Below are 15,495 nucleotides of genomic sequence, written 5' to 3'. Positions count from 1 at the left end.
GGAAAATATTCCCTCAGACATTTTAGAAGAAGCTAATCAGGCATCGCTTGATCTACTGCCTGCAAAATCTAGGGACAGATACGAAAAAGAATATACTGCTTTCAAAAATTGGATGATGGGGAGAAAAGTCAAGAAAATTGCTGAAGAGGTAATCTTAGCATATTTTGCGCATCATTCTAAAACCATCGACGATGTGGAGTAAATATTCAATGTTACGTACCACATTACTTATAAACGACAACGTTGACATTAAGTATGCAAAAGTCATAGCTTTGCTTATACGTCAAGGAAATGGGTATAAACCAAAGAAAGCTAAAATTTTCTGTAGGAATGACCTAAACAGATTACTTTCGGAGGCGCCCGATGACTATTACTTGCAAATGAAGGTAATTATGAGATGATTTGAATTTGATACATTATGAACGCTAAATTTTGTTCGTAGGTTGCTTTAATTATTGGACTTGCCGGAGCTTGCCGTTGCGATGAGCTAATTAAATTGACATTGCATGATATTCAGGATAATGGAGACATATTAGTTGTGAAAATACCCGATAGCAAAACAAAAATGCAAATAACATTTGTAATCACTAACGAAACCATTAATGGAACAAGTGTACATGGAATTTATAGAAAATATGTTTCATTACGCTCTGCTAAAACTGAACATACAAGATTTTTTGTTAATTACATAAAAGGGAAGTGCACCATCCAAGTCATAGGGAAAAATACAATTGCCAAAATACCATATAAAATTGCAAAGTACCTCGAGCTACCAGATGCAGAAGGTTACACTGGGCATAGTTTTCGGCGCACCTCCGCGTCTTTGTTGGTTGATGCTGGAGGAGATTTATTGAGAGACACGGAGGATGGCGCTCTACCAACGTAGCCGAGGGCTATTTAGGAGAATCAATCGTAAAAAAAAGTAAAGTTTCTAACCAAATTACATGCGGAATGCTCTCCTCAAAAGTTTCTGGAGAACATCAAATGAACTCTACAAACATTGACAAGTACAGGTTTCAACGTTAATCAATCTTCCTCACCTTTTTCTGGTAACATTACTTTCAACAATGTTAAGGCCGCTTTACATACTGCAATTCTTTGTGCAATACAGTTGCAGCAAGTTTAATTGCAAAAATACTGTACATGCAATAATTATTGCACTTTGGTTTTACACGCGGCAATTTTCTTTTTGCAATAGTTTGTTACCAACATTCGCATTTAAAATTGAACTAAAAGCTTTATTCTATTCAAAATTCATCAGGTGTTGTTATAATTCTGAATGCGTTTTGAGTAAAAATGAATAGACACTTTAATCGAAAAAAAGGCAGTCGCAGCTTCAATTTGTGTAGTAATAGTAGTAATAATAACAAAGTCTAGTTTCAACGTTTGGGAATTCTAGAACCTGGCGTTGTCAATACTTTCCCCCAAAATATCACGTGCAAGTGCAATAAAAATCGCGCGCGACCGCTAACCTGCAATTGCAAGTGAATTGCCAAAATGAATCAGCTGTTTCTCAAATGCGCATGCTTCTGGGCAAGTTTTATTGCGTATTGCATGGTCTTGCATGAAGAATTGCAGTATGTAAAGCGGCCTTTAGTAATTGCACCTTTAACTTCGGTTCTTCTACTAGCACTGAGAATAAAAAGTACATATAAATAAAGTTAGTTGTAATTGAAGGGTATTTTGTTTAGTTATAAGCTTAGGTACGTTATATGGAGTTGAGGGAGGAAAAACATTTTTCCTCCCTTAGGGAGGAAAAGTGCAGCTTTCGACCCTAAAAACGGGGCGAGAAATGATATTTTCTAAAGAGGTAGTAGGAAAAAATTTTTTATGTCAATCAACCGTATTAGTTTTCAATTATTTTCATATAAGACGGAAAATTGGAAAAATAAAACCCCCATCTTTTTCAATAATCTACGATGCCATGGAATTTTCTAAAACAAAAAGATATCCAGTTATCAATTAGCAGCAGTTCGAAATGGATTTTATGATCCACTTGGTTACTGTATTGCAGTTAATGGACTTATTCGAACATTTATTGTAAATTGTTATATTAGGAAACCGTTTTTAGTAATTTGGTCTTTCTTTATGTTGAATTCGCTGTTTTAAATATAATACTTTTTGATAGAATTTGATTTGTTTTATAGCAGACATTCCATGGCATGACGGATATTGGCGTAGTTTTTGTATTATAAAATTCCATAGCATCACAGTAGATTACTGAAAAAGATGGGGGTTTGACATAAAAATTTTTTTCCTACCAAAAACCTTAATACATTTTTGCTCTAAAATAACTTGGGAAGCCAATAACCGCATGTTATGAATTTTACATTGAAATCCCTATGATGCGTTACGCACGTCACCACCCTGTATGAATATTAATATGAATTTATCTTGTTAGAGTCTTCTATGTTATTACACATTGCACAACAATTTATACAACATCCCATGCAAAGTGTGGAGATATTGCAAGTAGACGATGGCAAACGGCCAAAAGTGGAAGAAGGTGTAGCTCAGAATCTCGGGGCAGACCGGGAAGATAAAAAATTGTGGACAGATGAGAACACTAGACTGTTAATAGAACTGTATAAAAACCATGAACAAGAATTTAACAATGGCATAAAAAAATGTTGTGTAGAATAAGATTGCTAAGGAATGGAGCGAGGTTGCAAATGGACTTATTACTGGTGTTCAATGTGACACGAAGTGGAAGGGGACTGCGGCAATATAAAACTATAAAAAACATAATGATGTGTCTGGTAACGATCCTAAATTCTGGAAATTTTATTCGTTGATGAACGATCTGCTACATAAAAAACCAGAAATAACCCCTGTGGCAACGTGTAGTAGCTTTAATGGACTACAAGGTAAGGGCGCATTATGTCTTATATTTTGTGAAATGTGTTTGTAAAGTTGCAGACGATAGAAGCACATATACAGTGAATTTTTTTAAAATGCGAACTTAGGAGTTTGCATGCAATGTAATTTCCTGATGTTCGATTTAAAAAAAACACATCAATCTATTGAGTAGTTCAAATGATACGATTGACAGCTGTCACATTTTTAAAAATACCGCCGTCCAATTTAATTAAAGGGGCAGTATACCCAAATTTCATGTTTTCGTCTAAAGACTAAAACTCAGAGTAAGAAGTAAAGATAGAGATAGATGCCTTGATGCTTATCTATGCGTGCCATCATCTCGTTTGTTTACTAACATTGCAGGAGGCTAAGTTGTCACATTTCACGAGATAGTTTTTAAGGGAATATTAATAATATGCATCTCGAGTAATCTAAATGGATTTTTAGATGCTTATAAGAGTTCAGTAACCCAAACAATTTTAACTTACAATTAAACGGCGTAACAAGAAAAGTTATGGTGATTAGTGCACCACAACGGCAACGCTGTAACTTTGTTTTCCGTCGAGAGGTATTTTGTTTATTTCGTTAAGGGGGCTAGGGATAGAGGATAGGCAACACACAATGGTCACTGAAATTTGCAATAAAAGTCGAAACTTTTGAGTAATTTTTGAAGCCCAAATATTAATTCTAACTAGAGGTCTTATCGGAAATTGATAGAGATATAGAAAGTCATTAAATGTAGCGATTTATTTTTTTGATAAAATTATTCAAGTCGTGTATAAATGATAATCTTGAATTTACTAAGAACGCGAATACTGGCCTTAGTAAAAAAAATATTTAAAAAGTAAATCCGCACAATTTATTTAGTAACTAAGTGGATTAAAAAAATATATTACGAACTGTTTCAAATTATGAAATAAAACGTAATTTTTACTCAAAAGTTTATATAAAATATAGCGACGGAAGAAATGCAATACCTTCCATACAATGACGATAGGCAACTCAGGTAGCACTTTTACCTGGAATATATTAACACCTAATGACCATTATACTTATATACAATGGTTTATGACCCTATTAGACCAGTAACAAAAGAATCTCGATGCCTTCCGTTTATTCGTCTATTAGGACCAACGATAATTGACCGATAGTTAAATAGTATATTGAAAGACAAGTGTTACAATGCGACCTATTGTAATACGACTATCTTGTGGCACGAGTGGCGACGCCAAGCGTAGCCACGAGTGTCCGCAAGATAGGAGTATTACAATAAAGCATTGTAACACGCGTTTTTCATACTATTTTTTCTATTTCGGTGCTTTAATTTAATTTAAAAAATCATAATCAGAAGCTATAGGGAACATTAGAACTGTAACATGTTTTATGTTGGGAACACTTTTTATGCCGTTAAGTTTTAGGTTGGCAGCGTAGTACGACTGACATTTTGAAGTTCAAACATGGCAATACCCAACGAAGTACCTACTTGTAACGTTGAGATAAAAGGGCTAAACTCCGTACAATCTGCGCATGCGAAAGAAACGTCAATGTTGCAATGTTATAGGTACCTTTACACTTACGCTTTTTCGCGCGGTCTAAACGTGTGGCGTTCCAATCGCGCGCGAAAGAATGCGAATCTGGATGTAACTCCGGTCCTGCATGCCGAGCGCGAGCGCATTACTGCAGGAATTGCGTGCGGTTAAAGAACGTGTTCATTTTGGTTGCCGGTTTTCGCGCGTTTAGACCACGTTTTATTATAAAAATTGGTAAGTGTATCCGAATCAAAGATACTCGTGCATAAACGTTACACAGATATTTTTCTTCAGGTAGGGGAACCCGGGGTAAAGTGAAATGCCGGGGCAAAGTGAAAATTAATTATACATCTGATATTTGTACCGACATCTACACGAATTTTTGTGAAATATATGCGTAATAGAGGCACCATAGATTATATGTAGCGGAATCACTTCCACACTAACCTCCAATCATTTTACTCTGTCATTACTCATTTGTGGTTTGTGGTGCACATCTTAGAGAAGGAAAGAATGGTGCACATGTTGTAACTTTTCATGGTAAGTTTTTTTCAATTTTTTCTGTATAAACAATATTCACGATAACTTTGTATGTGTTTATTAATTATACTAGACTATTGTACAAATAACCGTAACCATTTGATATTGGAAAGTAAAGGAAGAGAGCAAAAGATAACCTACTTTTGTTATGATGCACAATGGGGCAAAGTGAAAAATTTTAAATGGGGCAAACTGAAACTAGTTTTCACTTTGCCCCTGGATATTTAATATTTAAAACTTGCATCATATCTATGTAAATATTAATATGGTGTACATTTTAGACGAGCATGGTCCGTAAATATAAACGAAAGAGTACTCAACACTCGTGGAGCGAGGAAGGTATGAAGAATGCAATCAGCGATTGTAAAGCAGGAAACTTAAGTGTTGCAATGGCAGCCAAAACATATGATGTTCCCCTCACTACACTATATAGGAAAATGAAATTAAATAGTTCAGCTGAGGAAGCTTCGCAGAAAAAACTAGGGAGGTATCGACCTACGTTTACCAAGGAGCAAGAACAGCAGCTACGGGACTACATTTTACTTATGGAAAAACGGCTTTTTGGTTTAAGTATGCGAGACTTCAGGTCTCTAGCCTACCAATACGCAGAATTAAATAGGATACCGCATTCATTTTGTAAGAAAACTGCTTTAGCTGGCGAGGACTGGGTGTCAAATTTTCTCAAACGGAATCCGGAAATATCCTTACGTTTGCCGGAAAAGACTTCTGCAGCTAGGGCAGCAGCATTTAACCGACCAAATGTGGCAAACTTCTTTGCATTGTTAGGCGAGTTAATGGACAAATACCACTTCACTGCCAGTCAGATTTACAATTGCGACGAAACTGGTCTTTCAACAGTCCCCAACAAACCAAGTAAAATTTTGTCTTTGAAGGGAAAAAAACAGATAGGATCCCTCTCGTCTGCTGAACGAGGAACGTTAGTTACTGCAGAGATCTGCGTTAGTGCCAGTGGACATTATATTCCACCTTTATTAATATTCCCAAGAGTACGCCTGAATCCACTATTTGATGTTGGTTTACCACCTGACAGTGTAGTCGTTTGTCATCCCTCCGGATGGATGCAAACTGACATATTTGTAGTGTGGTTTAAACATTTTGTAAGGTATGCAAAACCCACCAACACGGATCCCGTTTTGTTAATAATGGACGGCCATGCAACGCACACAAAAAATATAGAGATGATGGAATTAGCTAAATCTACCAATGTGCATATCCTGATTTTACCGCCACATACCTCTCATAGGTTACAGCCCTTGGATGTATCGTATATGTTCCCATTGAGTGCTTTTTACGAGCAAGAGGTGAGGGCGTGGCAAAGAAACCATCCCGGAAAGGTTGTAACTATCCATAATGTTGGAGCTCTATTTGGTAAAGCATATCAACGTGCATCGACTCAACAGAATGCAACAAGCGGGTTTCAAAATACAGGAATATTCCCATACAATCCTCACATCTTCCCAGATGACTTATTCGAACCATCTGAGACAACAAATAGAGAACTTCCTCCAACACCGCCAGCTGCGTTAGAAAACTTGATTCAAGAAGTAAATAATACAACCCCACCACCAGCAGCTACAACCTCAAGCATTCCAGATAAGCCACAATCAAAGTCACAAAAGCTATTGGCACCAGAAGAAATTTTACCTATTCCAAAGGCCGATGTTCAACTTAAACAAAGAACAAACCGGAATCGAGGGAAGACTATGATCTTGACGTCCACTCCAAACATGGAGGAAATCAAAGAAAAACATTCAACTCCGAAAATTCCTACAAAGGCGGTTAAGCGCAAAATATCCAGTAGCCCAAAAATAAATAATTGTCCTGTGAAGAGAAAACAAGAGAATAAGAACACTGAGAAGAAAGTATTTGTAGAATCAGACCTTTCAGGTTCTAATGAAACTATTAGTTACGCGGATTCTTCAGAATCTCCAGATGCTGAAAATGAAAGTGAGTTGAGCTTCGAAGAAGACAGACCACTGCATTATTCCACAGTCAGTGTTGCTGATATTCATCCTAACGATTATGTGTTAATAGACTTACAAGATGAGGCCAAGAAAACTAAAAAACGATTTGTTGCACAAGTGATGTGTGCAAAGAAAAACCGAATAAATGTAAAATTTATGCGAGAATACAGACAAAGCAAAAATATTTACGTTTTTCCTGCGATTCCCGACGAAAGTGAGGTGTTTTTGAATGAGATAATTGGTCGTCTTCACTCTTATGAACTGCTCCGTTATGGTAAAATTAAATTTTTGTAAAACTGTATCAACAAGACTGAGATTTTTCTGTAAATAAAGTATTTTCATGTTGCCCCATTTTAAATTTCACTTTGCCCCGTATATGGGGCAAAGTGGAAGAAAATGTTATCATCACAAAAAAAATCGCAGTAAAATATATGCTCTCATTATGATCCTTATGTTACACCAGTTTGTAAAGGAATCCTATATTTATCATATAAACACAGTACCGTTATTTAAAATGTTGTTTTCATCAATTTATGGATTTTTTGGCCTTAACCTATCCACTTTGCCCCGGGTTCCCCTACTTCATTTTGAAAACATTGTAAGAGTCGGTGTTTCTCTGGTTCTGTACAAAATGGCGGACAGCCGATATTGGTCAAAAGAAATTGTTGCAAACTTTATAGAAATTTACAAAGGCCATCCATGTCTTTGGAAAGTGAAATCCAAAGATTACACTAACAAAAATTTAAAAAATCTTGCATATGATAAGCTAGTTGACTTTTGCAAAACGTTTAATACAGAAGCAAATAGAGATTATGTGATAAAAAAAATTCAGAGCTTCCGGGGCTCTTTCCGTAAAGAACTGAAAAAGCTTTTGCAATCGAAAAGGAGCGGAGCAGGAGTGCCGGATGTGTATGAACCAACGCTCTGGTACTATGATCTACTACTTTTTACTTGCGATCAAGAGATACCAAACGCAAGTGTGCAGAGTAATATGTCTCATGACGAAACAGTAGTCGATAATAATAGCCAGGATGATGAGGAAGAAGAAAATCAAGACACACAACTTTCAGAACACACTGAATGGGAAACAGATGAACTTGTGGAGGAAAGAAGAGAAAATAAATCTAATAAGGACCTTTTATTGACTGAGGTAAGCTATATAGTACATAATTAATATTATGATTTTCCTTTCTTTAACATGGCATCCTGCCAGGGCACTTGTCCTTCTTTATTGAAATATTCCATGTATTTTTCGCGATTAGTTTTTGCTGCTACCGATACATTTTTTTGCAGGCTCGTTTCTAAATTTTCGAGTTGGGTAGTGACGTTGCGCCATTCTCCCTGTTGTAATTCATGGGTTAGCACATCCTCTTGATCAAACGATCTCAGAGTGGCATACAACGTTTTTCGTTTAATTAGGAAATTGTGAAGAGCACAAATAGCTAAAACAACATACGTAATGTTTTGTGGATTGGTCATATGTATGGCTGTATGCAAAATTCTAAATCTTGCAGACAGTAAGCCAAAAGCATTTTCTGAGACATTTCGCGCGCGTGATAAACGATAATTATAAATTCGCTTTTCATACGTTAAATCCCTTTGAGGAAACGGCTTTAAAAAATTCTCATGCAACGAAAATGCCTCGTCACCCAGAAAAACAAAATTAAGATTTTTATCTGTTTCGCTGTTGTCTGGCAAATGTAAGTGACCTGAAATACAACATAATAAAATTAGCTACTTATTATTGTATCAAATCAAGTTACCATTCATCAAACCATCATAAAAATCGGTATACTCTAAAATACCCCCATCTGAATGTCGGCCATTTTTTCCAACGTCAACAAATATAAATTCGTGATTTGCGTTTACAAGGGCTAGTAACACAATACTATAAAAGTTTTTGTAGTTATAATATTGAGCGCCAGAATGAGGAGGAGGAACAATCCGTATGTGCTTTCCATCTAGAGCTCCTCCACAATTAATAAATTGCCACTTATTTTTAAAACTGGTGGCTATTTTACACCAATCTTCTTTTGTTGATGGAAACTAAAACAAAATATTACTTAGTCTTATTAATTCATCGCTCAAAGTGAATAAGTTCTCATATCATAAATTTTCAGAATGATAATGCTTCAAATTCAACTCCAAAATCCGCATATTCATCAGGGATGAAATCTCTTAGTACCACACCAAGGCAGAAAAAGAAAACCACTATTAAGAAGAGAAATGAAGAATTTATGGAATTTTGTAAGCAGCAACTTCAAGCACACAATGATATCGATGAATATGATGCAGTTGGAATTTCATGGGCCAAAAAATTAAAAAGAATGAACCCCGAACAAGCTGTTTATGCTGAAAGCTTAATCAATAGCATTGTTTCTCGTGGTTTATTAAATAAGCTGTCAGATGCGGTTACATTGTCCGACGCAAATGAGCAAAGACCTGCATCATCTTCATCATCTTATACCTTAAACTCATCAGATAGCAGGCAGTGTTGGCAAGTTACATTGCCATGCGAAGATGCACCACAACCTCCTGTTGTTGTACCCTCAAGCAGTTTAGTAGAGTATTACACATCTATTGCTAATATTAATACGAATGAATAGTGTAAATAATAAAATAATAAACTTACCTTCATGTATTCTTTCTTCAGAACCTGGTAAAGAGCTTTACAAGTTTCAGGAATAATTTGACATAAGGCAGACGATGAAATTCCAGTGGAAAACTTAAGATCTTCGAAAGAGCGCCCCGTTGCTAAATATCGTAAAGTCGCCATAAGTCTTTCTTCGGCACTTATGCTCTCTCTTAACTTCGTATTTTATTTCGAAATTATTGGCGAAATCAAATTCAATAAAATTTTGAACGTATCAGGATCCATACGAAGGTAGTTTTTAAAATCGTCTGGGAAATTTAGCCGAAGTTCGTTTAAAAGTGGCATGTGACCAAATTTGTTCCGATCCTCCCTCCACTTTTTAACCCAAACTCTTTTTTTCTTTTCTTCTTCCGTTATAGGTTCATCTGCACAGCCACACAAAGTGCAGCAATACATTTTTTTCTATTTCGATGTGGAAACAATACCGAAACCGTACTTGATTGGCCCAGTTTGCGTGCGTTTCTAGACAGAAATGATGCCGAAAGAAATAGAAACGCATTATTTTTTTAATTTTGTTGGATTGGTACCCCTTGCTTTTTTGCTGTCAACGGTATCCGTCAAATCAAAACTAAACATAACCTGTAAAGTGTAAATAACGTACGAGGAACTTGACCGATTGTATTAATTCCGATTAATTTTGAATATATACTCCAAAGGGTAGAACTTTTTTTTATTTTTACTTAGGGTAGTAAAATATGCCAGCAGTACATTCTTGCTTACTTTTTGAACTCCCCTTCTCGGTGAGCCAGTTTTCAAAAATTTTGTACTCCTCGTACTTTACTTTCGATTTTACAGGCAGTAAATTTAACGTCGCTTCATTGGCAATCTCTTGGATCTCCGATGGGGTACAAGAGACGTGTTTGTCATCCGTATTCATCGTAACTGCCGCAAAATGGAATTATGACCAAATACCTAATTAAAAGTTTGAAGTTTGAAAATACAGGAATCGGGTTAGCCAACGTGAAAATAAATGAATTGTGTCTATTACCAACATACACTGAATGATAGTTTAAAATTACCTAACAACGCCTAAATGCAATATTTATAATTTGTATAATTTATTATTTAAAATAAAAGTCGAAATAGAAAAAATAGTATAAAGCACACGTGTCATTTGTCTACTTGTCGCACTCGGTTTTTGCCGCATTCGCCGCTACGCGGCTTATGCGGCAAACTACCTCGTGCGACAATCTTCGTCAAATGACACTTGTACTTTAATATACTATTTCCGCCTTATTTTATACATTTTTTTATAAAACTTTCTTAAAACTTATTGAGTGGTTGTTTTATTTATTTAAAAAATTAATTATAAAAAAATGTATAAAATAAGGCGGAAATAGTATATTAAAGTACAAGTGTCATTTGACGAAGATTGTCGCACGAGGTAGTTTGCCGCATAAGCCGCGTAGCGGCGAATGCGGCAAAAACCGAGTGCGACAAGTAGACAAATGACACGTGTGCTTTATACTATTTTTTCTATTTCGACTTTTATTTTAAATAATAAATTATACAAATTATAAATATTGCCTTTAGGCGTTGTTAGGTAATTTTAAACTATCATTCAGTGTATGTTGGTAATAGACACAATTCATTTATTTTCACGTTGGCTAACCTGATTTTACGCTACGCGGCTTATGCGGCAAACTACCTCGTGCGACAATCTTCGTCAAATGACACTTGTACTTTAATATACTATTTCCGCCTTATTTTATACATTTTTTTATAAAACTTTCTTAAAACTTATTGAGTGGTTGTTTTATTTATTTAAAATGAGGAATAAACAGTGAACAGAATACGTATTCAGATAAACATTTGTAATTTTTAATTTTATAACAGTACAAACAAAAACCGCACGCCACCATTACATCTGTTATTCTTACTAACTATCATACTAAGAAGCAAAACTTATACTCTTAAGTATTTACCATTGATACAAAAAATAAACACAATACGCCCCCTCAAGGGTAAATACAAAAATCTAAAAAGAACAAATTAAATGCAATCTTCAACTAAGTTACATCTATAACAAAACTTTTTAAACAATGTGACCGCTAAAGGTTTGGTAAAAAGGTCTCCTAATTGATCTGTAGTTGAAACATATTTTAGAATAACCACCTTATCATTTACTTTATCTCTAATGAAATGATGTCGAATGTCTATGTGTTTTAGTCTCTTATGATACTCAGGATTTCTACATACTTTCATAGCAGATTGATTATCTTCAAAAATGACAACACTAAGACCATCATGAGCAAATTTGAAATCAAGTGTTAAGCTTCGGATCCAACAAGCTTCACTTATCGCTGCGCTTAAGGCTACATATTCAGCCTCGGTTGAGGATAAAGCAACAGTTGATTGCTTCTTGGAGCACCAACTTACAGTACATCCAAAAACTTTAAAAATATACCCAGAAGTAGATTTACGATCAACTTTATCGCCTGCCCAGTCAGCATCTGCGTATCCTTCAATAAAATATTTAAAATCTCCTCTTTGAAAAACTAAGCTTGTATTAATAGTTTTTTGCAAATATCTAAAGACTCTTTTAATTGCTTGCCACAGCTGTGCACTACTTGCTGATTGATACCGACTGAGTATGCTTATTGTAATACATAAATCAGGTCTTGAACACAACATTACATACATTAGGGCACCAATTGCTCTACGACACCTATCTTCAATATCCTTAGTTTCAGACATATTTCGTACAAGTTCATTGTGTGGAAAGTTTGCATCCATTGGAGTATTGCATGGTTTACAGTTCTCCATATCAAAAAATTTTAATATGTTTTTAATATGAGAGGTTTGATTTATAACTATCTGATTTTTAGGCAAGTTTTGTGTTATTCGCATACCTAGGAAAAATTTTATATTCCCTAACTTTTTCATTTTGAAATTTTTACCCAAAGTCGTTATAATATTTTCCACCTCCGTTTCATTTGATCCTCCAATGAGTACATCGTCCACATATATTAACAAAAATATTTTTGACTTATTAGTGATTTTCATATAGATACAAAATTCGTTTTGAGATCTTTCAAAATTCAAAGATATCATTAACGTATGAAACTTTTTATACCAATTTTTAGGTGAACTTTTTAAGCCGTATAAGGACTTTTTGAGCTTTGCAAATTTGCCTTCATGATTTTTGACACCTTTTGGAAGTACAATGACAACCTCATCATCTATCTCACCATTTAAAAAGGCACTACATACATCAAGTTGATGTATTTTAAATTTAAAATGATTACACAATGCTAAAAAAATTCTTACAGACGGGAGCTTTGCTACAGGACTATATAGGTCACTACTGTTATGTACATTTGTTTGCTGAAAACCTCTTGCCACAAGTCTAGCTTTATATCTGGTTACATTACCAACCTCGTCTCTCTTCTTTTTATACACCCACTTGCACTGAATGACCTCACTTTTTATATCACTCTCATTTATTAACACCCACGTTTCGTTTTCATTTAATGCACTTATCTCACGTTCCATAGCTTGGATCCACATTTTTGCTTCATCACTCGCTATCGCATCGTCGTAGGTGGTAGGTTCATCACTTTCTTCACATACAGTCAAAAGGATGTTTTCTAAATCCATCTCATAGTCATCATATTTAGGATGTCGTGGTATATTTCTTCTCAAACAGTATCTTCCATTTACAGTGTTGTCATTCACAACTTCGTCGGTTTCGGAATCTTCACCGGTCGACTCATTTTCCCTTTCTTCTATTTCTTCAACTTGATCTATTATTTGATTGTGGTCCTCTTCATCTGTTTCGTTTTGAAGATCCTCTTTGTCCTGGTCCTCATTTAACGTTTCATTTTCTAAGTTTAACATCTCGCTTGTATTCCTCACCTCTTGAGATTTTTCGGGCAAGAAGATCACATCCCTCTTAGTTTCAACTTTGTTTGTGTCAGGAAAATAAATTCTTAATCCCTTTACTTCCTCTCCATACCCAAGGAATATTCCCATTTTATTTTTGAAATCCCATTTTACGCGCTTTTCTTTTGGTACGTGTACCGAAACTTTGCTTCCAAAAATCTTGAACTCTTCTACGTTGCATTCTTTCTTATGCCAAAGTTCGTAAGGAGTATATGGTTTCTTAGGACTGGGACTAGTTCGATTTATTATGTATGACGCCGTATTAATGGCTTCAGCCCAAAAACTCTTGTCCAGTTTCCCATATAACATGGCTTTCGCTGCTTCGACCAGGGTACGATTTTCGCGCTCGGCTCGTCCATTTTGTTCTGGTGTATATACCACTGTACGTTGATGTTGTATACCCCTATTCTTCAAATATTCCGTGACTTCCTTGTTGATAAATTCTAGACCGTTATCGGTTCGCAAAACTTTTAGTCCATACCCAGTTTGTCTCTCTGCCATCGAAATAAATTGTTTAATGTACGTTTGAACTTCAGACTTATGTTTTAGGAAGTAAATTTTTCTAAATGCAGAGTAGTCGTCTTTAAAGAGTAAAAAATATCGAGCACCTCCGAGGGAAACAGTTTCCATAGGCCCTAAATAAATAAAACAACCACTCAAATAAAACAACCACTCAATAGGTTATGGGCCCAGAGCACGCGGAAGTTCTCGTTTGTGCATAAAAATTGTGAATTTTTGTTTTGAGGTTAGCACCACGTGTGTAATAATATAAAAGGCATAAAAACCGTATTATTAAAAAATGAGTGAAAACGCGAGTAGTGTAAATAACGTCCTAAAGTTAACAGGTGAAAATTGGCCGGTGTGGAAATTTCAGATATCCATAATATTGAAGGGTCGAGGCCTTTTCGAGATAGTAAGCGGTACGAAAATAAAACCTGTAGAAGCCGGAGATGAGCTGACCAAGTGGGTGAAGGACGATGCCAAGGCTCAAGAAATCATCGTAACTCGTATGGAGCAGGGGCCACTTACTCATCTTATGTCATGCGAAACATCGAAAGAAATGTGGAGTAAGTTGAAGGCAGTATACGACAGGGAATCTGGGGTGAGTGTTCATTTACTTCAACAAAGATTCTTTATGTTAGGGTTTGATACGTCAGTTAGCACGTTTATTTCTAAAATTGAAGAAATTAAAACAAAACTTAAAACAGCTGGAGAAACTCTCAGTGATAAAATGATAATAACAAAAATCTTAATGTCGTTGCCCGAGCAATACAAACATTTTCGGTCTGCATGGGAGTCGGTGCCACCCGAGTCACAAACGTTGGCAGAACTAACATCTAGGTTGTTGATAGAGGAAGAACGCAGTGGAAGCGTGCTGGGCCCATAACCTGTTGAGTGGTTGTTTTATTTATTTAAAATGAGGAATAAACAGTGAACAGAATACGTATTCAGATAAACATTTGTAATTTTTAATTTTATAACAGTACAAACAAAAACCGCACGCCACCATTACATCTGTTATTCTTACTAACTATCATACTAAGAAGCAAAACTTATACTCTTAAGTATTTACCATTGATACAAAAAATAAACACAATAAAACTTTTAGAAATTCTAAAATGCCACGAGCCAAGCAAAGAACGTGCGAAAGCAGGCGAAAACGGCTTTACACTGACACTCTTTTCCTCTTACGTTCCGGGCGCGTAGACAATACTCCACGATTGGAACGTTACAAATTTCTTGTTTCTAACAACACACTTTTGGAACGCCACGTTCTTGGCGCGTGTCGTTCGCGCGCGATTGGAACGCCACGCGTTTATACCGCACGAAAGAGCGTAAGTGTAAAGGCACCTATTAATTAAAATGTAGGTTAGATTATTGTTTTCATCACAGGCCGTTATAATGAATATAAACATATTCGTAAATCGTAATGTACATTTAAACTCGCACTTTTGAGGTTGTATACCAAGAGCCATGTTTCCCTGCAGCAGTATAAATTCCGAAAAGGACAGTATAAGCCCTATGTTCACAAATCGTAACCCAA

At 35.8% G+C, this 15,495-nt stretch overlaps 3 protein-coding genes across 3 annotated transcripts; 2 read left to right on the top strand and 1 right to left on the bottom strand.

Annotated features, from left to right (window-relative positions):
• The first annotated feature begins 190 nt into the window (after positions 1–190).
• Positions 191–1,044, top strand: LOC116168317. The gene is made up of 2 exons (XM_031484079.1): positions 191–386; positions 443–1,044. The coding sequence occupies exons 1-2, from the start codon at positions 192–194 to the stop codon at positions 884–886; spliced, it is 639 nt and encodes a 212-aa protein (XP_031339939.1). The 5' UTR covers position 191; the 3' UTR covers positions 887–1,044.
• Positions 1,045–4,904: 3,860 nt separating this feature from the next.
• LOC116169242 lies at positions 4,905–7,808 on the top strand. The gene is made up of 2 exons (XM_031485275.1): positions 4,905–4,928; positions 5,210–7,808. The coding sequence occupies exons 1-2, from the start codon at positions 4,926–4,928 to the stop codon at positions 7,205–7,207; spliced, it is 2,001 nt and encodes a 666-aa protein (XP_031341135.1). The 5' UTR covers positions 4,905–4,925; the 3' UTR covers positions 7,208–7,808.
• Positions 7,809–8,049: 241 nt separating this feature from the next.
• On the bottom strand, positions 8,050–9,978 carry LOC116169243. The gene is made up of 3 exons (XM_031485276.1): positions 9,546–9,978; positions 8,677–8,959; positions 8,050–8,622 (listed from the first exon to the last, which is right to left on the bottom strand). The coding sequence occupies exons 1-3, from the start codon at positions 9,687–9,689 to the stop codon at positions 8,090–8,092; spliced, it is 960 nt and encodes a 319-aa protein (XP_031341136.1). The 5' UTR covers positions 9,690–9,978; the 3' UTR covers positions 8,050–8,089.
• Positions 9,979–15,495: the final 5,517 nt, after the last annotated feature.

The sequence above is a fragment of the Photinus pyralis genome, unplaced genomic scaffold, assembly GCF_008802855.1.
Source record: "Photinus pyralis isolate 1611_PpyrPB1 unplaced genomic scaffold, Ppyr1.3 Ppyr1.4_LG4, whole genome shotgun sequence".
NCBI lineage: Eukaryota > Metazoa > Arthropoda > Insecta > Coleoptera > Lampyridae > Photinus > Photinus pyralis.
This window is presented reverse-complemented; position numbering and strand designations above follow the sequence as displayed.

Coding starts and splice junctions, on each gene's coding strand:
- LOC116168317 (XM_031484079.1), top strand. CDS start 192: ATGTGGAGTAAATATTCAATGTTACGTACCACATTACTTATAAACGAC. Junction 387..442: donor ACTATTACTTGCAAATGAAG/GTAATTATGAGA, acceptor TTTTGTTCGTAG/GTTGCTTTAATTATTGGACT.
- LOC116169243 (XM_031485276.1), bottom strand. CDS start 9,689: ATGGCGACTTTACGATATTTAGCAACGGGGCGCTCTTTCGAAGATCTT. Junction 8,960..9,545: donor TGAAGAAAGAATACATGAAG/GTAAGTTTATTA, acceptor ATTTTGTTTTAG/TTTCCATCAACAAAAGAAGA. Junction 8,623..8,676: donor TTATGATGGTTTGATGAATG/GTAACTTGATTT, acceptor GTTGTATTTCAG/GTCACTTACATTTGCCAGAC.